Source organism: Sabethes cyaneus, chromosome 3, assembly GCF_943734655.1.
Source record: "Sabethes cyaneus chromosome 3, idSabCyanKW18_F2, whole genome shotgun sequence".
In the NCBI taxonomy this organism is placed as follows: Eukaryota; Metazoa; Arthropoda; class Insecta; order Diptera; family Culicidae; genus Sabethes; species Sabethes cyaneus.
This window is the reverse complement of record NC_071355.1, coordinates 133,152,865-133,172,398: the sequence shown is the minus strand read 5'-3', so window position 1 is coordinate 133,172,398 and position 19,534 is coordinate 133,152,865. Positions and strand designations below refer to the sequence as shown.

Genomic DNA, 19,534 nt, shown 5'->3' with positions numbered 1-19,534 from the left:
CATAATCCATGTTAATAGGTTTCTTTTTTCGGTCCTCTTAGTTTAGCTCTTTTTTGAACTGAAAATATTCTGTAGTACAAAATGTATTAAGATTGGAAGCTTTGTGCTGAAGCACTTTATTTTTAATATGTCCCACTTGCCCCGGGTGCTCTGAAATGCCGCCTTCATTTCGACTCGTATATTTAATACCGTTTGTCAAATATTAAAACTAGTTATCGTGTGTAACTTGTTGATACACTAATTACACTGGTCTGCCAAAAAAATTTTTTTTTCCAGATGCATGAGATACTGTAGGTGAATTATATGTTTTTTGAGGTGCTGAATCCAAAACTGCTTTCCGTTTCTCTCCATCACGTACAGATTTTTTGAAAATTATGCTTCTTATATGGAAAAGTCATAAATTGAGTGGAAAAATTCTATCACAGATTCGTAATAAATACCCTAAATAAGGTCTTGTTTAGTATTTTTGTAAATTTTTACTTAATAAATACAGGAAAAATACTACTAGACTGAAATATTTTACCTTTACTATTTTTTTTCTCTCTTCAATACAGGGTTACTTTACTCAGGTACGCTAACTTACGAACATTCAACTGCAGTGCCTCATAGAAGCAAAATCTGTAAAAAACATTTATCTAGCTTAATGTAATCTACAATTTTGCTGAATAGTGTAGTGCATTATTTTTTCCATTTATACTAGACCTTATTATATAAACAGAATTTTTGTTCTCGTTAAGGATAAAGTTGCAACACTAATATTGCGTAAATACAACAGATAATGGAGTACTCAGTTCAGAAAGATTCTAGATTGCATTCAGCTCTACAAATGTTTCATGTTTGACTTTTAGCGAATTTGCTTCTATAAGGCAATACAGTTGACTGAGCACAAGTGGGGATATTTGATCGCACCAAATCTGCTTTAAAATAATATTCTCCATAGTTTCTTCATCATATACGATTTTCTTCCAAAACATGGTAGGGTTTACATTAATAAATACAATTCTGATGTAAAAATTAATTTTTTGATGTAAATTACAACCGGGATATTTCTGCTGCTTTATGTCTAAAACCAACTTTCAAAATTATTCAACAAGTATTGCTGGACGTGACGTGCTGGACGATTTTTATTATTTTTTCTGAATTCAATGGACAAAAATCTATAAGAATCAGTTGACAAATTCTATGCAGCTTTTTTGATGCAGACTGTGTTATCGTTACCTACTGCCAGAAAAACATGTACTTTTACTAACGCCTTGGACCAAAACATCATTTATAGAGAGGTGCGTCCAACTTACAACGCAAATTGAAAGCGACATTCAAATTAAAAAATAAATGTTGGTGCTTGGAAAGCCAATGATAGTTAAACTATAATTTTAATGTATGCGTTAGAGTTGTATCTTTCATTTCTAGAAAGGTTCAGTTGGAGAAAATCAGGTTGAAGCAAGTAATGCGCTCCGTTCCCACTTACCCCGTATTCCCATTTGCCCCGGGGTTCCTTATAGTAGTTTACAATCATATAAAATGGTATAACGTTGAAAAACGGTTTTCGACTGACAAAAATTTGGATTTCTCAACCTGCAGCACAGTCAAGCCATTTTAACATTACACAAGGTGTTAGGTAGGTTAGTGCAGATATTTCAGGGGGTGATAGAGGGTCACATTTGACGAAAAAATCCTTCTACGCATATAGCCAAATCTCAATCGTTAGAGAGTTATTCAACATTTTTAGTTGTCGGTTCTGTTTGCCTTAAATTAGCTCTGGTACAAAATATATGCTTGCATAGCTCAATTCTGTTACTTTCATTCGAAAGCTCAGAAAATTTTGCACTGAAAATTGCTTTTAAACCTTCTACTTCATGAAATTATTAATTTTTCAGAAGCAAAAAGCTTTGAAATAAGTGTTTCTCAATGCATTTTTATCGAATTCCTCCTAAAAATGTGTGATAAAACTGATTGCTGTTATTCACCAATTTAAAGCTCTGGTGCCGTTTGTTCTTTGATGTAAAACGTCTAGTTTTGTGGTACTTTCATTTTAAACGTATCGTATTAGGTGTTGAATTAGTATCTGTAAACTGCAAGAATACTAGAGTACCGCGTGCGATGAACACAGTTTGACACGTATAAAAAACAACAACGTTTTTCGTAAATTGAGGGTTCGCCCCCACTTTTGCTTGTATAATATTGCAAAACTCAAATCACTTAGGTTTATTCGCTGGCAGCAGCTCTTGAACCTGTAGTGTGGAAACGATGCATTTTTACCCGGTTCACCTCCAGGGTGACGTAGGACTGTGCTGCAATATGCCTTATGGTTGTCTTGAAGTCATTTCCCACTATCCCCAAAATTTTATGGTCAGTCGCTTACGCCACTTACTGATGAGGCTGAAGCTTCCTGACTCCTTCTGATGAGGCGAAGCCTCGATGAAAACAACGGGCTTTCTCGGAAGCGACGTTGCGTTGTCATAGTCTCCCTGAATTAAAATCATTGTGCAACAAACCGAACACTTTTGGATTTGTGTTCACTTACTTGAATTAGGTAGCCGACGCGACGATCAGAAAATTTACAACCATGTCCATCGCACTCGTTGATATAGTGTGCTCTGCGTGATGTATGAGTTCAAGCAGTTTTCATAGACCAATTCAACACCCAAAACCGTACATTTAAAATAAAACTGCAACGAAATCAAATAGACGTTTTACGTCAAAGAACAAATTATAGGACGGTACTAGAGCTTTAAATTGGTAAATAAAAGCAGTCAGTTTTATCTCACCTTTTCAAGAGAAATTTGATAAAAATGCATTGTGAAACCTTTATTTTAAGGCTTTTTGCTTCTAAAAAGTTACTAAATCTAATAAAGAAGGAGGTTTAAAAGCAATTTTCAGTACAAAATTTTCTCAGCTGTGTTCAAATGTCATTTCGGTAGATTTTGTTCACTAAGTGTTTTTCTTCGCTTTTGTTTTTGTTTGTTTGTTTATATCGTTCAACTTATCGATAAGATTTTAAGGTCGTAAAGCTTCCTCACAACAAAACAACACGACAACAAGATGTCGGTTGGCAAATAGTTATCCAGTTTGCATTCTGTTTGTTTCTGCGTCGGTTGGTTGGTTGGTTGGTTGGTTGGTTGATTGGTATAATAGATGTTCTTTTTTCCATGGATTGGTGGTGGTGATGTTGGTTACTATGGAATTCTTCTCCAACAATAATTATGATTAGCTCACGTTGATTACATTCACGCGGTCCCCCAGCAAATACATCGGGAGAAATAATTGCAACTCACGATAAAGAGTCGGCTCCAGACACCAGAGCAAATAGATGGTAATTTTTTACAGAACTCCGGCGTGGGAGAACGGAACACTTTACCGAAGGTTTCAATGTTTTAATCGTCCACAGCTCAGAGGCGCATTTTCGTGCAACCCAGCCACCCCGTTTCAGCATCTAAACGAATCGGACCTTACTTACTTACTTACTTACTTATGTGTCCATGTCCGCCGGTCCGGCAGAACAAAGGGATGAAATCAGAGATCTCCACTGCTGACGGTTACCCACCATGGCTTTTACCTGTCGCCAGGACAGGTTCTCGTCTACAGCCCGGATGTCGTTGGCTAAGCTCCTAAGCTCCGTCGCCATGAGCCTCTGGGTCTGCCTCTTCTACGCTGTCCTTGTGGATTCCAGTCGAGTGCTTCTCTGCAAACCTTGTTCGCTCCTTTCCTCAAGGTGTGTCCGATCCACTTCCACCTACGTTCACGAATTTATGTGGCTATCGGCCGTTGATGACACCGACGATGGAGTTCCTCATTGGATATCCAGTTATCAGGCCACCAGGCACGAATGATTATCGCAGGCACCGGTTAATGAATACCTGCAGTTTTTGCGTTGTCTCCGCGTTGTACCGCTGAGACGCACAGCGTTTCGCAGGCATACAGCAGTACTGATTTAACGTTTGAATTAAAGATTCGGGTTTTCGTACGTAGAGTGATCTGGTTTGAGCGCCAAATGTTTCGCAGACCTGCAAAGGCACCTCTGGCCTTCCTGATCCGTGTGGCTATATCAGTCTTGGTACCACCATCGGGCGTTGTTTGGTCACCAAGATATTGAAAGGCGTCTACCTGCTCAACTTCTTGTCCCGCTACTGTGAAGTTGGTGGAATTGTCAGTGTTCACTACCTTAGACTTAGTTTTCGCTACATTGACTGTGAGACCTGCTGCCTGGGAGCTCTCGGAGAGGTCGTCTAACTTGCTCTGCATATCGTTTCGGTGTTGTGCGAGCAAGACAATGTCGTCGGCCTTTTAGCTGCTCCATCGTTACAGGATTCCAAGGCAATCCTCGATTTTGTCTACTGTCATCTGTCAATTACTCCAACTAATATCTCATCCATAACGATGAGAAACAGAAGCGGTGATAAAATGCAGCCCTGTTTCACGCCAGCAGTAACCCTTATGGGGTCGGACAAGACGCCGTCGTGCAAAACCTTGCACGAGAACGCCTCGTACTGAGCCTCGATGAGATGGACTAGCTTACTCCTCTACGCCTAAGTGCGCCCCAGATGTTTTCGTGATTGAGTCGGTCGAACGCCTGCTCCAATATAATGCGGAGCGTTGTGATATGGTCTACACATGATCGACCAGCACGGAATCCAGCTTGCTGCCGCCGGAGAGTAGCATCGATCTTCTCTTGGATCCGGTTGAAGATTACCTTACAGAGTACTTTGAGAGTAATACAGAGCAACGTGATGCCACGCCAGTTACCGCATTCAGTTAGGTCTCCTTTCTTAGGGACTTTGACCAATATGCCCTGCATCCAGTTCACCGGAAAAGTTGCGGTTTCCCAAATATTGCTAAAAAGCTGATGCATCATTTGGGCTGACAAAGATGGGTCAGCTTTGAGCATTTCGGCTGAAATACGATCTATCCCTGGCGCTCTATTGGATTCCATACTCTTGATGGCTGCTACAATTTCATCCAGCGATGGCGCCTCCGAGTTCACGCGATTGATTTGACGAACTGTAGGCGTCATACGCTGCTGGTTTTGTTGGTCTTTGACATTTGAAACTCGGAAGAGTTGTTCAAAATGTTCAGTCCATCGCTTAAGCTGTTCTGTACGGTCAGTCAATAGATGACCAGCTCTGTCCTTTAGCGGCATCTTTGTATTCATCCTGGCACCACTAAGGCGGCGAGAAATATCGTACAACAAACGGATATCACCATTGGCGGCGGCGGTTTCTCTTTGTTCGGCTAGGGATTTAGTCCAGGCTCTCTTGTCCCGCCTACAAGCACATTTAACAGCCCTCTCCAGTTCGGCATATCGTTGATGGGCAGCTGTCTTAGCCGATCTGGTCCGCGCTCGCTCAATGCCGGCTTTCGCCTCTCTCTGCTCGTCGATCTTTCTCCAGGTTTCATCCGAAATCCACTCCCTGCGCCCGCTGCGCGCTTTTCCGAGGGTTTCAAACGAATCGGACTGAGCACAGGAATTGACGGCTTTGGTGGTCTGTGGTTGCGGTGTGTGCGGTTGAAACTATTTTTGCCAGCATTTGCCGTTCTTTTCTTTTAAGGTTGCGATTGATGAACGTAGATGGTAAAGAGTTCATCATCGTTCCATATCATAGGTGTGTTTATCGTTTTGTATCGGTGTGTGTGTGTGTCTTTTATGTCTTTTGTTTTCGAAATGTTTTGCAATTTAACAGCTCCAGATGTTTACGCAACTTAGGTGACCAATAGCTGTTTGGTTTTGTTCGATTCATTGGCGCTTGGGCCTTCCAATTCTGATGATGGTTTTAGAGTCTTTTCAGTACAGTTGTACACAGTAAAACACAGTTGTATTTTTTTTCTAGCTCAGTCTACGCGACGGTTTTTTTTGACGAACATTTAAGATAACGTTTAAGAACAGATTTTATGATGGCATTTTTGTTCCCTACTAAACTACTTCGCTTTTTAATTGATTAATTTTAACTGTTATGTGTGTAACGAACGCAAACAATAGACTGTTTCTTTGTTACTGGTGACGATCGCTGTTGATGATTGCGGTGGTGGATGGTGGTGATTGCAGATGACGATAAGCAGTGAACCATCGCTGTGCTTCCCTTCCCTTCATCTTCTTCTGCTTCTCCTTCTTCGGTAACCGCTTGTTTCGTGTACAGATAGATGGCGACGATCAAACCGTACAGATCCAAGACTTCGGCGAAAATGAGGATCAGAATCATACCGACGAACAGTCTCGGCTGCTGGGCAGTACCACGGACACCGGCATCACCGACGATGCCGATGGCGAAACCGGCGGCTAGACCAGAGAATCCTACTGCTAGACCAGCGCCAAGGTGGATGAAGCCCTTGTATAGTGTGTATTTCGATGGCTCCTCCAGCGAACCGGCAATAAGTACAGCGACGACCAGACCGTAGATGGCAATGGTACCCGCCATGACAACGGGAATGATGGACTTCATGATCAGCTCAGGTGTCATTACCGACATGGCGGCAATACCTGTGCCGGATTTCGCCGTACCATAGGCGGCTCCGAGGGCGCTGAAGATGATAGCAGCAGCTGCTCCCATAACTCCGAAGAATGGAAAATAGACGGGATTTTCCTCTCCAAGGGCCATCTTTGATTCTGTCTGTGGACTGCGGGTTGCACTAGGAAGATGAGTGTTGTAGAGTTTGTCCCGCTGGAACTTCTAGCTTCTGGTACTGCTGTAGGCTGCTGGTTCTGGTGCTTCACCAAGGAGAGCGAGATGTCTCGGAGAAAGATGACTTACTCGACACACTCACTGTACAAAACTGAATAAGTCGAGTCGACTCAGACTAGCAAATATGGTGGCCTACACTGTTTTATTTATTTATTTATTTGCAGTCAATCGTGTGTAGACCGTGATACAAGCTTAACCTAATGTTATCAATCGATTACATATTCTATTTATGTTTGTTCGTTTCTGCTAGTTTTCTGCTAGTTTTCTGTTGTTATTGACTTGAATTACTTATTGTCCTAAAATATTGCTTCAATTTGGTTTTTTTAATTGTGAAGTCAATAAAATTACAATGTTAGTTGTATAGCACCATCATTTGATTTATGGGCTCGAATTTAGCATAATTAGTTCGATAATGATCCGTGGCAAATAGTGTACGAACACGTAAATTTCTAGTAGGTGCGTAAAAATTTAATTTAGATAAGAGTTCGGCAGAGTCAATACGTTGTGAGACTATATCATTAACAAATGAGACCATTGCAAATTCACGACGCGCCTTTAATGTTTGGATATTTATAAGCTTGCAGCGATCGTCATATGACGGAAGAGGAAGGCTCGTCCAATTTAAATTACGGAGTGCGTACAACAAGAATTGTTTTTGTATTGATTCTATTCTATTTATGTGTGCATTGGCAAACGGAGACCATACCACGCTACAGTACTCAAGAATTGAACGAACGTAGTAAATGTAAAATGTTTTTAATGTGTATGGGTCTCGAAAATTAAAGCTAAAGCGTTTTATGAAAGAGAGCATGTTGCTTGCTTTACAAGTAATTGTATTATAGTGATCTATAAACGTTAATTTTGAGTCTAGAATAACTCCCAAATCTCTAATTCGTTCACAATTTTCTATCATTTGATCTCCAAGGGAGATGTTGGTTATAGATGTATTTCGTTTCCTACTGAATTTAATTAATTTACATTTGTTCACGTTTAGTTGAAGTAAGCTCTTCTTACACCAATTATAATAAACGAATGAGATATCATTAACGAATAAAATAAACAATAGCGGTCCTAAATGAGACCCTTGAGGGACTCCAGAAGTGACTTGAATGGGATTAGATGTTTTTCCTTTAAATTTAACAATTTGCTGGCGGTATGTGAGATATGATTCGATCCATATTAAAAGTTCTTGATGTATACCTATTTTTTGCAATTTGAAGAGAAGCATTGGTATATCAATGCGATCAAAGGCTTTACTAAAGTCGGTATATAAGGCTTCAACGTAGTTTCCATTGTCCATTGCGTTAAGCGAAAAGTTAACAAACTCGAGTAAATTTGTTGTGGTTGAGCGTCCTTTGTAGAAACCATGTTGTGTATGAGTAATTCTATTTTTTATTTGCGAGAATACCTTCCTATTGACAATTGCTTCAAAAAGTTTTGGAATACAAGAGATAATTGCAATACCCCTATAATTACGGATATCAGATTTCTTATCAGCTTTGAACACAGGCACTAAGAAAGATCTTTTCCAGATGCTTGGGAAAATTCCAGATTGAAGGGACATATTAAAAAGGCAGAATAGTGGAGTAGCTAGCTCTGTTGCTAGTTTCCTTATGAATGCTGGAGGTAAGCCGTCTGGTTCGGGGCCTTTGGAGGAATCTAATGTTTCTAAGGCGTCTAATATTTCTAATACACTAATTTGTCTAACGTTTACGTCATTTGAGGATTCTGGAAAATGTGTAAAGTAGCCGTAATCGCGATCCTCTTCTGTGAATGTACCATAGATATTTCGGAAGAAAGTGGCAAAAAGTCGCAAATTTCTTCTATGTTATCTGTGGTTTTTTCGTCCAAATGCATTCTAGATGGAAAGTTTACTGATTTTAATTTTGATTTTACATAGTTGAAAAAGTTTTTTGGTTTTGATTTTATCTCACGCTCGGTTTTTTGTATATACTCTTCAAAGGCAACATTTATTGCTCGGTTTAGTTGATCACAGAGATCAAGATAATTTGCTAAATTATTGTCATTGTTATGGTTTTTGTATGCTTTATGTGCCTTTTGCTTGCGATTTTTTATATTTTTTATTTGACTGTTGTACCATATAGGATGCTTTGAATGAGCCTGACGTCTTCTTTGTTTCATAGGCACTTCGTCTTTTAATATTTCAAATATGAGCTTATAGAAGGCTTCGACAGCCATTTCTACATTGTTTTCATTTCGAAATACATGTTGCCAATTAATATTGTGAAGCCTTTGTTTTATGTTTTCATAATTTGCGGACTGAAAGTCCGATACTTTTTCATATTCGCACTCGTAGGGTCGCAGATTTTCATGTATAAATAACGAATATTCGATGGCGGTATGAAATACCTCGTTTTTCCATAATGGAGTTTGCGATTCAGTTACGCAGAAGTCTTCGCCTATGTTAGTAAACAATAAGTCTAAGTAGCAATCTTGCCTATTCTTTATGTGATTAATCTGATAAAGGCCCAAGTTGGCAGATTTGTCAAATATTAATTCCAAGGTTTCGTTTTCACCAACGACTGGGAGAGAATGCTCTCGTTGTCAATGTCTGTAATGAAGTCACTAGTAGTACTAGCACTAGTAGTAGTAGTCACTAGTCACCTGTTTCGTCACTAGTAAGCATTTACTGCTTTCGAATGAAAGTAACAAAATTGAGCTAGCTAGCATAGTTTTTGTACTAGAGCTAATTTTAGGTAAACGGAACCGAAAACCGAAAAAATTTTCAGTAACCCTGTAACAATTGAGATTTGGCTATATGCGTAAAAGGATTTTTTGGTCAAATGTGATCCTCTATCACCCCCTGAAATATCTTCCCTAAACTACCCTAAACACCCTATATACAAAGTCTTCACCATCAAGAAGAGTACTGCAAAACTTATCAAATACATAACCGTTTCTTGAAGGAAAACAAAAAAAATATTGGCTCGAAAAAGTTTTCAGTAAATATTTTTTGCTATTTTTTAATGACCCACTCGGCTTTCAAAGAAACTATGCACCTAGTTTTTTCTAAATCAACTTGAATATAGGGGAAGCCTAAGATTTGATGTTTCGAGTAAGTTTTAGGGCGCTATTTACATTCATTTAAAAATAATCGAATTTTCTCAACCTGGAGCAGTCTACCCTACAATCGGGCAAGAGACAGTCGTTCGTTATAAATCTTCAACCGGTTTGGACGAGAGGGCTTTGTCACTGTTTTTTTTATAGAAAGGAAAAATGTAACGAGAATCATTAAATGCAAGTGTATAAACTGGAACGAGTGTAAATTTAAGTCTGGTACACGACCCTACTTCTTGTGCTAGGAAAGCATCATTTTCGCTACGGCAAATCAGTACTACTTATCCGACCAATCACATAGCGTGGATTTTTAGTTAGACAATGCCTAAAGTTGCCTAACTACAGAAAAATTATTGTTGAAAAGTTTGTTAGGGAAACATATAATCTACTGTATTAAAATGGATTCTTAGAAAAATTTCCAATCGATTTCTAGAATCTATTGAGCAGTCATCCCTCAATATAATAAGCTTGCAAACTATAACCACTTTTCGTTACAAGTTCCCTTTTCGTTTTTCTAAAGTGCACCCCAATATAGAAGTCAAAGACATAGGCCAACGTCAAAATGGGCAAATGGTAAAAGGTGGTCCAACCACTCCGACATTCCTATATATTAATTTGGAGGAAATCTTAGCATTACGTCAAATTTGTGAGCTTGGTACATTCATGTGAATAATCTTCCTATTTTTAGTAAAATTGTTATATTTAACTATTTGTTATTTTTATATAATTTTTTTCTTATGTCATCTATCGTTGATGGGAACAAAGGTATAATTGAAGGAATGAGAATAAAGAGATTTTCTTTTTATTTATATTTAACAGTTTGGGTCACTCGTGACTTCTCCGGGGTTGAACCCCGGTCCTCGGCATGAATGGTGACAACTACACCGCCATCGGGACTGACCCCCGAATAATGAGATATGTTGCATTAGTGTATTTTCTGGACTTTGCATGATATTGGAAACTCATTCTAAAGCGAGTTAAGGGTGTGGTTAAAACACACATTAGAATGACTGCATTTAGTGATAGTGATACGAATATAAATGTAATTTCAAATCATAAATGAAATTAAAGAAATTTTCAAACATTTTCTTTCTTTTTCACAGTTCAGAGAACGTAAATATCCGCTTTATTTGGATTCCTCCGTGGAAAACGCTCTTTCAAGGACCAGTTGTCATAATTTGTTGAAACGCAGGCATTTAAAAAAAACAGGATCTACAGAGAAGCTGCTGAAAAATAAGAAATCTGTTTACGAACAAGGTAATCAACAATCTAATAAGTCATTTTATTTAAAGACGTGAAGAATCTTCGATCTGTCGGAACAGTATAATCAATATATATAGAATGCCAGTGTCGCTGCAGTGCGCGTGGTAAACATCACACATGTTCAGATAATGTATTTTCATTATATATGCAAATGTGTGTGTGCCTGAGATTCATCTAAAGGGGAATCTCATGGTCAAACTTTGACAACCAGTTTAAAATTTCAATTAAGGCTGCCAAGTAATGTGATCGGAAACTTCGCTTGCTTCAAATTTCTGAAAAAATTGGTGCAAAAGGGCGCAGTTGTGGGATTCTATTCATCCGGACGAAAAGAAAAAGAATGTTTAAAACCATTTCACTGGCATAAAAACATAGCGGACAGATAAAGAACAGATAAATAACAATGAGCAACTTTGACAACGAAGTTCCCGATTCACAGACTTGATACAGATTGTTAGCATCATGTTTACCACAATGAGTCCTATAGCAAAACAGCGACACTGGCATTCTATATATATATTAATTCTACTGCCGGAACGAGGAAGCTTTGTCACTTTTTTTTCTAAAAATAAAGTAATCGAAATCACAGTAAACAGGTGGTCTTTTAAATTGTTGTCCCTGCCTCACAGTGGGGCAGATTGACCCGGGCGCTGGCCCAAAAACCTCATTACTTCTTTCATATTGAAGTCTAACTTTTTAAATAAATGACTTTAGAAATATTGTTTGTGATGTAAAGTTACTGGACATACCAAAAATTGTAGGGCTTACGGGAATATCATGCTCATGCATACATCCTCTTACTTGTCCTCATGCAACAAGTACACCTCTCTCTCTCTCTCTCTCTCTCTCTCTCTTTCTCTTTATTCTCTTTATCTTTCACACACACGCACCAACATGGCGACAACGTTAAAATCAGAGCAAATTTTCCAATTATGTATCCAATATATCCAAACATGAAATTTCCCTGAAAGTTGGCCCATTAGTAGGTAAACATTCGCTCGTGCTCAGAATTTTCGCTGAACCCGGCAGTTCTGGGAAAATCGAGAGTTTCCCCCTAGTCTTATGCCTATGTGAATTACCCTGCAACTCCGATTGTAGTGATTGTCAAGAACAAATTATTAAAGGTGATGTTTTTATTAATTTCTAATTTTCCAGATATTTTTTTTGAGTTTCCGCCTGGAAATTTCCTCAGTTTCCTTGCATACGCCTTTTTCGTTTGCATCTTGCATGCAAGTTTCTCGCGCAAAGCTTGCATGCAAATGACTCGTGCATGTTTTATCAAGATTCTCAGGATCAACTTTAAAGCACATACGATACGCAGTTTGTAATGAAGCAGTGAAATTAACCGGAGATGTAACAATATAGTTTCCACAAGCGTAAGAGCTTTTGTGGATTATTTCCACACTTAAACAAACGTTTTTTCACGCTCATTTTTCTTACTGTTCTTACTGTTTCCACAATTCTTACTGTTAACGGGAAATTAGCAGTCATTAACTTTTCGTCGGAAAGCTCAATGTTGGAAGCAGTTTTTGGGCCCAAAAGCGGGTGTTCTAAAAATGTTATAAAAATGTATTCACTGTATTCTTCTTGCCAATTTGAACACACCGAATATATTTTCATGAACATAATTTTTCTTTGCAACAAAAAAACTGCTTTAGTAATTGGCAAAATCGATAACGACTAATTTTACCTAAAACTCAATCATTAACTTCGGAAGTGGTGCTAAAAAATTTTTCGAGTTAGTTCGGGAAATATAACAAATGCACAATTATAAACAGTGCGATTAGAGGACGTGCAATTAGCGCACGAGTGCTGTATTCCTAATCGGCAGTTTGCTACCGCGGTAATTTAAAAGCTGTTTGACATGTTTTACCAATACTAATGCAATATTCAAACATCGTTTCGGTTTTTAACAAATGTGAAGTGATCGATCACTTAGCTACTAATGAGCTACTAGCATTGTAGCGCCGTAACTACAAAAGATGCAGCAAAACTTTATTAAGCAAAATTTTAGATAGTAGCTAGTTCTACAAATGTCGCATATGCAACTTTATCAATTTTAATCGGTTGAGACGGTACTGTCAAATGAATCATAATTGAGACAAAGTGATCGAACCATCCCTGATTGAAGCTGAAAGCTACAGCACAGTACAAAAGCGTTAGTCACTTTCGGTTTCTTCTTAAGGTCAAGTGAGTCGTCATTGATTTTGTACATTTCAAAAGCAGTTTTTTTGTTTGAAACAAAAATTGTGTTGATTAAAATATACTTGCTGTGTTCAGATTGGCAAGAAGAATGCAGTGAATACATTTTTAAATACAGAACCCCTGTTTTATGTCAAAAAACTGCTCCCGAAATTGAGCTTTCCGACGAAAAGTTAATGACTGCTATTTCCCGTTAAAGAGAAATGAATTGTCATTGATTTTGTGAGTTTTAAAAGCAGTTTTTTGTTTCAAATAAAGATTCTGTCCATGAAAATACCTATATTCTTTGTGTTCAGATTGGCATGTAGAGAGCAGTGAATACATTTCAAAAAACAAAGCATTGGTTTTGAGCCCAAAAACTGATTCCGAAATTCAAAAAGTTAATGACTGCTCATTTCCCCTTAATGTACCGCTAAATAAACTACTAGCCACAAGTGCGTTAGTCTTTCAGCTATACATTTGGGTACCACGTATTTGTGATTTCCAACGATGGTTTAGTTTTGCTTGTCTTAATTAAGATATTTCAAAATAAACTGATAAACCAAAGCGTTACGCAAACAAGCAATTTATCAACATATTACATTGTTGCAAATTTATTTGCATAACTATGATAGTGCAATGTTAGGTTCCACGGTGAATACAAATCCTACTCATAATTTACCATTTTAAAAATGATATTGTCGTTATTTATTCATGTCTTTACATCATATCTCGTCTTTCTGGTCAGCTGAAGGTGGCATTCCATACGAACGAAACAAAAAACGCGATGTTCGAAATTGGCATCGAGGAAGTGAGAGATATCGTGAAGAACGCGTTGAATTAAGAAACCCTAATACCAGAGGCGATATCCCGATTCTACATGGAGATTGCGATGGTAATTTTTAAAACTCATTAAAAGGTAAGTGGAATCAAAAACTTTTTTTTTCAGAAAATTTATCAAAATCTTTAAATGAATTAATAATGTTGGTAAAAGAACTACGTGAAGAAGTTAGACGTCAGCGCGAGGAAATTGGACATTTAAGACACCTAATTGAGAACTGTGCTGGGTGCCAAAAGGCACCTGAATCTCTACGGGAGAGTTGCCAGAACAGTAATCCTTGCTTTCCTGGTATGCCTTTAAATAATTTTGTTAATAGAACTAATAATAAATTATTCCGATCTTACAGGAGTGCACTGTTATGACACGCAAGCCGGCATTAGATGTGGACATTGTCCACGAGGATACGTTGGAGATGGCGTAAATTGCAAACCAGGAGTAACCTGTGCGGAGAGACCATGCTTCTCGTAAATATTCTTCGGTTGTCAGAAAAAGATTTTGTTATACCGCCGATTTTAAAATTTTTATTTTAACATTTACACATATCATCTGTAACTTATTTACAATGTATTGGTTTGTCGTTCATTTTGATCTACACGTGAATTTGGCATTACCGTGTATTTCACATATTTCCATTAAAAGACTTTATTCAAAATTTCTACACAGTAGACGATATTGATATTGATAATGATTATGATTAGATCTATCTAAAGTAACTAGCAAATTATTCAGAAATATTTCACAATATTCTTATTAAGGAGATTCATTGGGCCTTATTGCTCTGTGACTAACAGTATTACTTATTAGCGCCGAATTCGATTCTCAATTACGTTTAGGATAATGTTGGGTTTGAAATTTACGTCCGGCACCAAGACACGGTATACCACACAACATGCAAATTCTAATGAAACTGTCATAGATTCCTTGAAGAAAACTTCAGGTTACGTTTATACAGATTGCATCGATATGCAAAAGAATTTTTCGGTATACACATTAACATAAGTGAAACCTCATGCGTGCGTTTAAGAGAATGATATATTGTGTGAAAAAAGTTCAGTGCAAAAGAATACTAATGAGCTCATAAATTATATTTACTAAACATGTAAGCAATGTGTTTTACTTGCCTATCCGTGATAAGACTGCGGTTTTGTATTGTTATTTGTTTCCAATACGTAGATTTAGGTCTTAACTATTTTTGAATTAAGTATATCTTTTACATAAGTAAATTAAAATATTGCCGTATTGAAATATCAATTTGCACTGTTTTAATTCTCCTTGCACTAAAGTCTTCTTAAGCGGCCGGTACGTATTTTTCGTGTTTGTTTTGCATGATTCAATACTATATTTTTCTATTGTATTGTCTAATGAATTGTTTTTATCAACATCATAATTTTGACTTGTTTTTCGATTTATTAATTATATTTTTATCATCAGCCAACACCAGAGCCTTAAATTATCACCGAATTTCAAACAAAACAGAAAATCTTTCTTCTCAGCATACATTGTTTTATATGCCTTTGAGTTTCGTATGTACAACTGCACAGTGATTTTCATCATAGTATATAAGTTCAATATATCGTGAAATTAGAACAGGAGCAAGTGATTTTCAAATCCACAAGGTGATATTCACTTCAGGTTAAAAAACAATTTTAAATGCAGTCAATGAAAAGAAAAATCTTATGTCCAACAGCTGAACGCAATAGATGCTAAATCACAACATAGATTTTTTTTATTGATTTTCACTGTTCAAACGTGAATATCAATTTGTTACAATATCACAGGATGCTGATATTCTATATTCTCGTGCATGGAGTTCATGCTTGCTGCCTTTAGTTATTATGTACGTTTGATCAAAGCAAGCAGATTTTCAACGTAAGGTAGACTGATAATCCAGAATAATCTGAGTTTCTTGATATTTTCGGTGAAATTTACAACTTTTATATAGGGCAAACAGGAAGAAAATTGGAAACTCGAATAGCAGAACATAAAAATGACTCTAAAAAATCTGAAGCAAGAACAGGTTTAGCTTTACATACAATACAAGAAGGTTTAGCAAAACGCGGATTTTAGAAAAAATAAACAACAAAGACACGAGATTAGTAGCCGCAATGTTTCACATAAAAGTTAGAGGAAACGAGAGAACAGTAAATTTACAACGAGAAAGCGGAAATTGTAATGACACATAAAACGGACTAATGTTCAAATTACGACAATTGGACGACAAGAAGAAAAAACGATAGCTTAGCTTAGTTAGATAGATGACGAGGTAGAGAATATACGAGTTAATGTAAGTGGGTAACAGCCGAAGAAAATTGTTCAATGTCTACTGTATAGATTATCCAATAAATGTTATATGTTTTAGACGTAGTCAATTATCGTAGAATAGTAGTTCGAAATGTTCGCTGAAAACACAGTATTGGTCTAAATTTCAATGAAAATATCAAGAAGCTCAGATTATAAAGTGAACGGTGACTAACTCAAACAATAATAATCCAGAAGTTTGAACTTTATGCTGATGAATATTAAAAGCACTGGCCAACACACCGAAAAAAATACAAACGTTCGATCCAAACGAAAACTACATAGATTTTCTCTTGGTGCTAATCACTAAGGTTTCAAAGGAAAAGTACATGAATCATGGTTTAATGAGAAACACTTTGAAATGATCAGATATTCGCGTCAAATCCTGGTGTGAGCTACGTCAATGTTAAGTGGAAACACACTCCGAACAGGAGCCAATACCTCATCCATACCTAATGAATATCAAATTCAGCTATCATATCTAAATTTGATATTCATTAGTTATCGCATTTTTTTGGAGAATAACTTATGAATATCTCAACGAGATATGATACCTCAATATGCTATTAATAAGTTATATTACATTTTTGTACTATACCAAATGAATTACAGGGATACCTCGATATAAGACAGCCTCGTTAAAAAACAACCTCGATATAAGACAATTCGATATAAGACAATTTTGTCTTATATCGAAACAAATCCCTTTGACATAGCTGGTAACGATACCAGAGCTGATTTTCCATTCTGAAATCGGTGCCATGAAGTTGTTCATTATTTCTAAATAACCCCAAAAATAGTACAAAACTAATAGTTCAAACAATAATAAATAGTTCAAAAACCGTAAACACATAACACAGAGCAAAACTGCCGACCGCTAATGCAAATTTTGTTTGAAAAAATCATGTTTCGATATAAGACAATTTCGATATAAGACAACTTTTTGAAATTATAAATTGTCTTATATCGAGGTATCCCTGTACTCCTGTCCTAGCTTCGGCTGGACATATACTAAAATTGAAAAAAAAAAGAATTACTGAATCAGAAGGGCATTGGGTTGAAAGACTTAATGTCGTCTTTTCTGCCCATGGATGCATAGTTGACGTAAAAACCAAAATGACCAGAATGTACTTTTTCGGTCTTACGTACTCTTAACTATGTTGTTCATATGCCCAATACTCAAACAATATATGTTTGTTCGAGAATATTCGAGAAATTTAGGAAAATTGAGTTACTCTGCTATTGGTTTCACGTAATGCTAATGGTTGACGTGATTCCCTGCATAATCAATCAGCATAGCAACCTATTTGTTTTTGTGGCTTTACGCCAAGTTATAGTCTGTTTATTCACATAAACTGGCGTTCGCATTTTTTAAACACAATAAATGAGGAATGAATCATAAAACCCCATCAGTCCTGTTTTGATTAATAAACTCTACTAAATTGACAGATTATTCGATTAAAAAAGTTTATAGGAAAGATTATATGGTTTTAAACGTTTTTCAAGATAAAAATGCGTTTTCTCAACAATCATGGTGCTGGTCGTTACGTCGACTATGCATCCATGGGCAGTTTTGGGGTAGGCTGTACACAGTTTACGGACTGCTCATACTCATTGGTAAAGTTGAGCTAGACAGTTGTAATCCTGTGCTCCAATTTTGTACTCATGGTTAATAAAATCAATAACCTTTTGTGTTTTGGGCTCTATGCTTAGTATGGAGTAAGAAGGAAACTTCCGAAAAAGTTCGGCCTAGATAAAGCAAGAGCCTCGCAATCGCACAGCAGATGCGCTGAACTTTCATGTTCGGAGTTACAAAGCATTTTTATCATCCGATATTATTTAAATGATAAGGAGTGGGACTGTGTTTAGTTAGGAATTTAACTATTTAGTCGACAACCCTAACGAGATGCTTTCTTAACAGCATAAGCTAGGTGGGAAGCTAAATTCAGTCTTTTATCCAGAACTATTCCGAGGTGTTTGATGTCATTACTGAAGCTCAGCATGCCACCAACCAGTACAGGAGTAGTAACAGTATGTTTTCTTCACCTAGTGAATGATATAACTATTGTTTTTGTGGGGTTTATCGTTTATGTTAAGCTGATCTTGTAAACATCATGACATGCTGGTGTTCATAGTTCCTAGCTACAGTGCGTCAATCTTTTCTATGATGATAAGTACTACGTCCTAGGCGTAAGCAATATTCTCCCAACCAAGCTGCGACAGCTTGTGAAAGAATGCGACGGCCACCAGTGACCACAGCAGGGCGAGAAAGCTCCTTGTGGACATCCTTTCATCGTCGAAGTAATAACCGATGTATCTTCCAATGTTGCAATGATTTCTCTGCTTGGAAGCATTGCTTGAATCTAGCTCTTTGTAGTCGATTCCGTTTTGAAAGAAACCCGTTAAAATTTAAGCGAAGGAAATGCTATCTAGAGCGCCTTCAATATCAAGAAAAACTCAAAATGCAGTATCTTGATCTTGACATCACAACGCAGTGCACTGCGATTTCCGTAGATTTCCCGTGTTAATATTTCCATGCAACGGAGAGTTCTTTAATACTTATTGCGGGAATAGTTATCCTTGATTTTTTCTATTAACTAGAGAGCGTCAAACTTCTTCGTCTGAAAGCCTTTTGCACGGTTTTTTCTTTATTATATGCCTTAGGTATGCCGATATGTATCTGCCTACTTTTCCCCAACCGGGATATGTTTCAAAGTGAAACTTGCTCTAAAATGTTGATAAGCTCGGACATTATAACGCTATTCATTTTCTGTAAGAAACCGAGTAGAATACCATCCGGATCTGTCACTGGTTCAAAAGAGCGAAGTCCCCATTTAATCGAAGCTTTCGTAAAAAATCGGTGTGAAAAGCAAAGCAGAGTCGTTTGGCACATTATGTAACGATGCATTCCATAGCATTGCGGCCTAATCAATTTTTTTGTAACACTTTGCACTCTACATTTTAATAAAAGAAGAAAGGAGACAATGGAAATCATGCAAATATTTTTGAACAGCCCATTGTATTGCTAACCACGGGAAGTTGCCGAAAAACGATCATACACACAAGCAATCTAGTGAGGCGTGAAACAACCTCGTCAGAATAAAACACGATTTTCAAACTTCATGTACCTTTTCCTCGGATATTAACCAACATAATAGAACAAACTTTTGTTTCGTTTTGTTGACGAAAGTATGGAGAAGGC

At 37.2% G+C, this 19,534-nt stretch overlaps 1 protein-coding gene across 1 annotated transcript in view; it reads left to right on the top strand.

The window, feature by feature from the left end:
- The window catches only part of LOC128741476 (cartilage oligomeric matrix protein), a 204,958-nt gene that overhangs the window by 69,512 nt on the left and 115,912 nt on the right, over positions 1–19,534 (top strand). The window contains exons 6-9 of the mRNA XM_053837321.1: positions 10,856–11,009; positions 13,948–14,088; positions 14,143–14,322; positions 14,381–14,498. Of these exons, the coding sequence (XP_053693296.1) occupies positions 10,856–11,009; positions 13,948–14,088; positions 14,143–14,322; positions 14,381–14,498 (593 nt within the window). The remainder of the gene's footprint in view (positions 1–10,855; positions 11,010–13,947; positions 14,089–14,142; positions 14,323–14,380; positions 14,499–19,534) is intronic.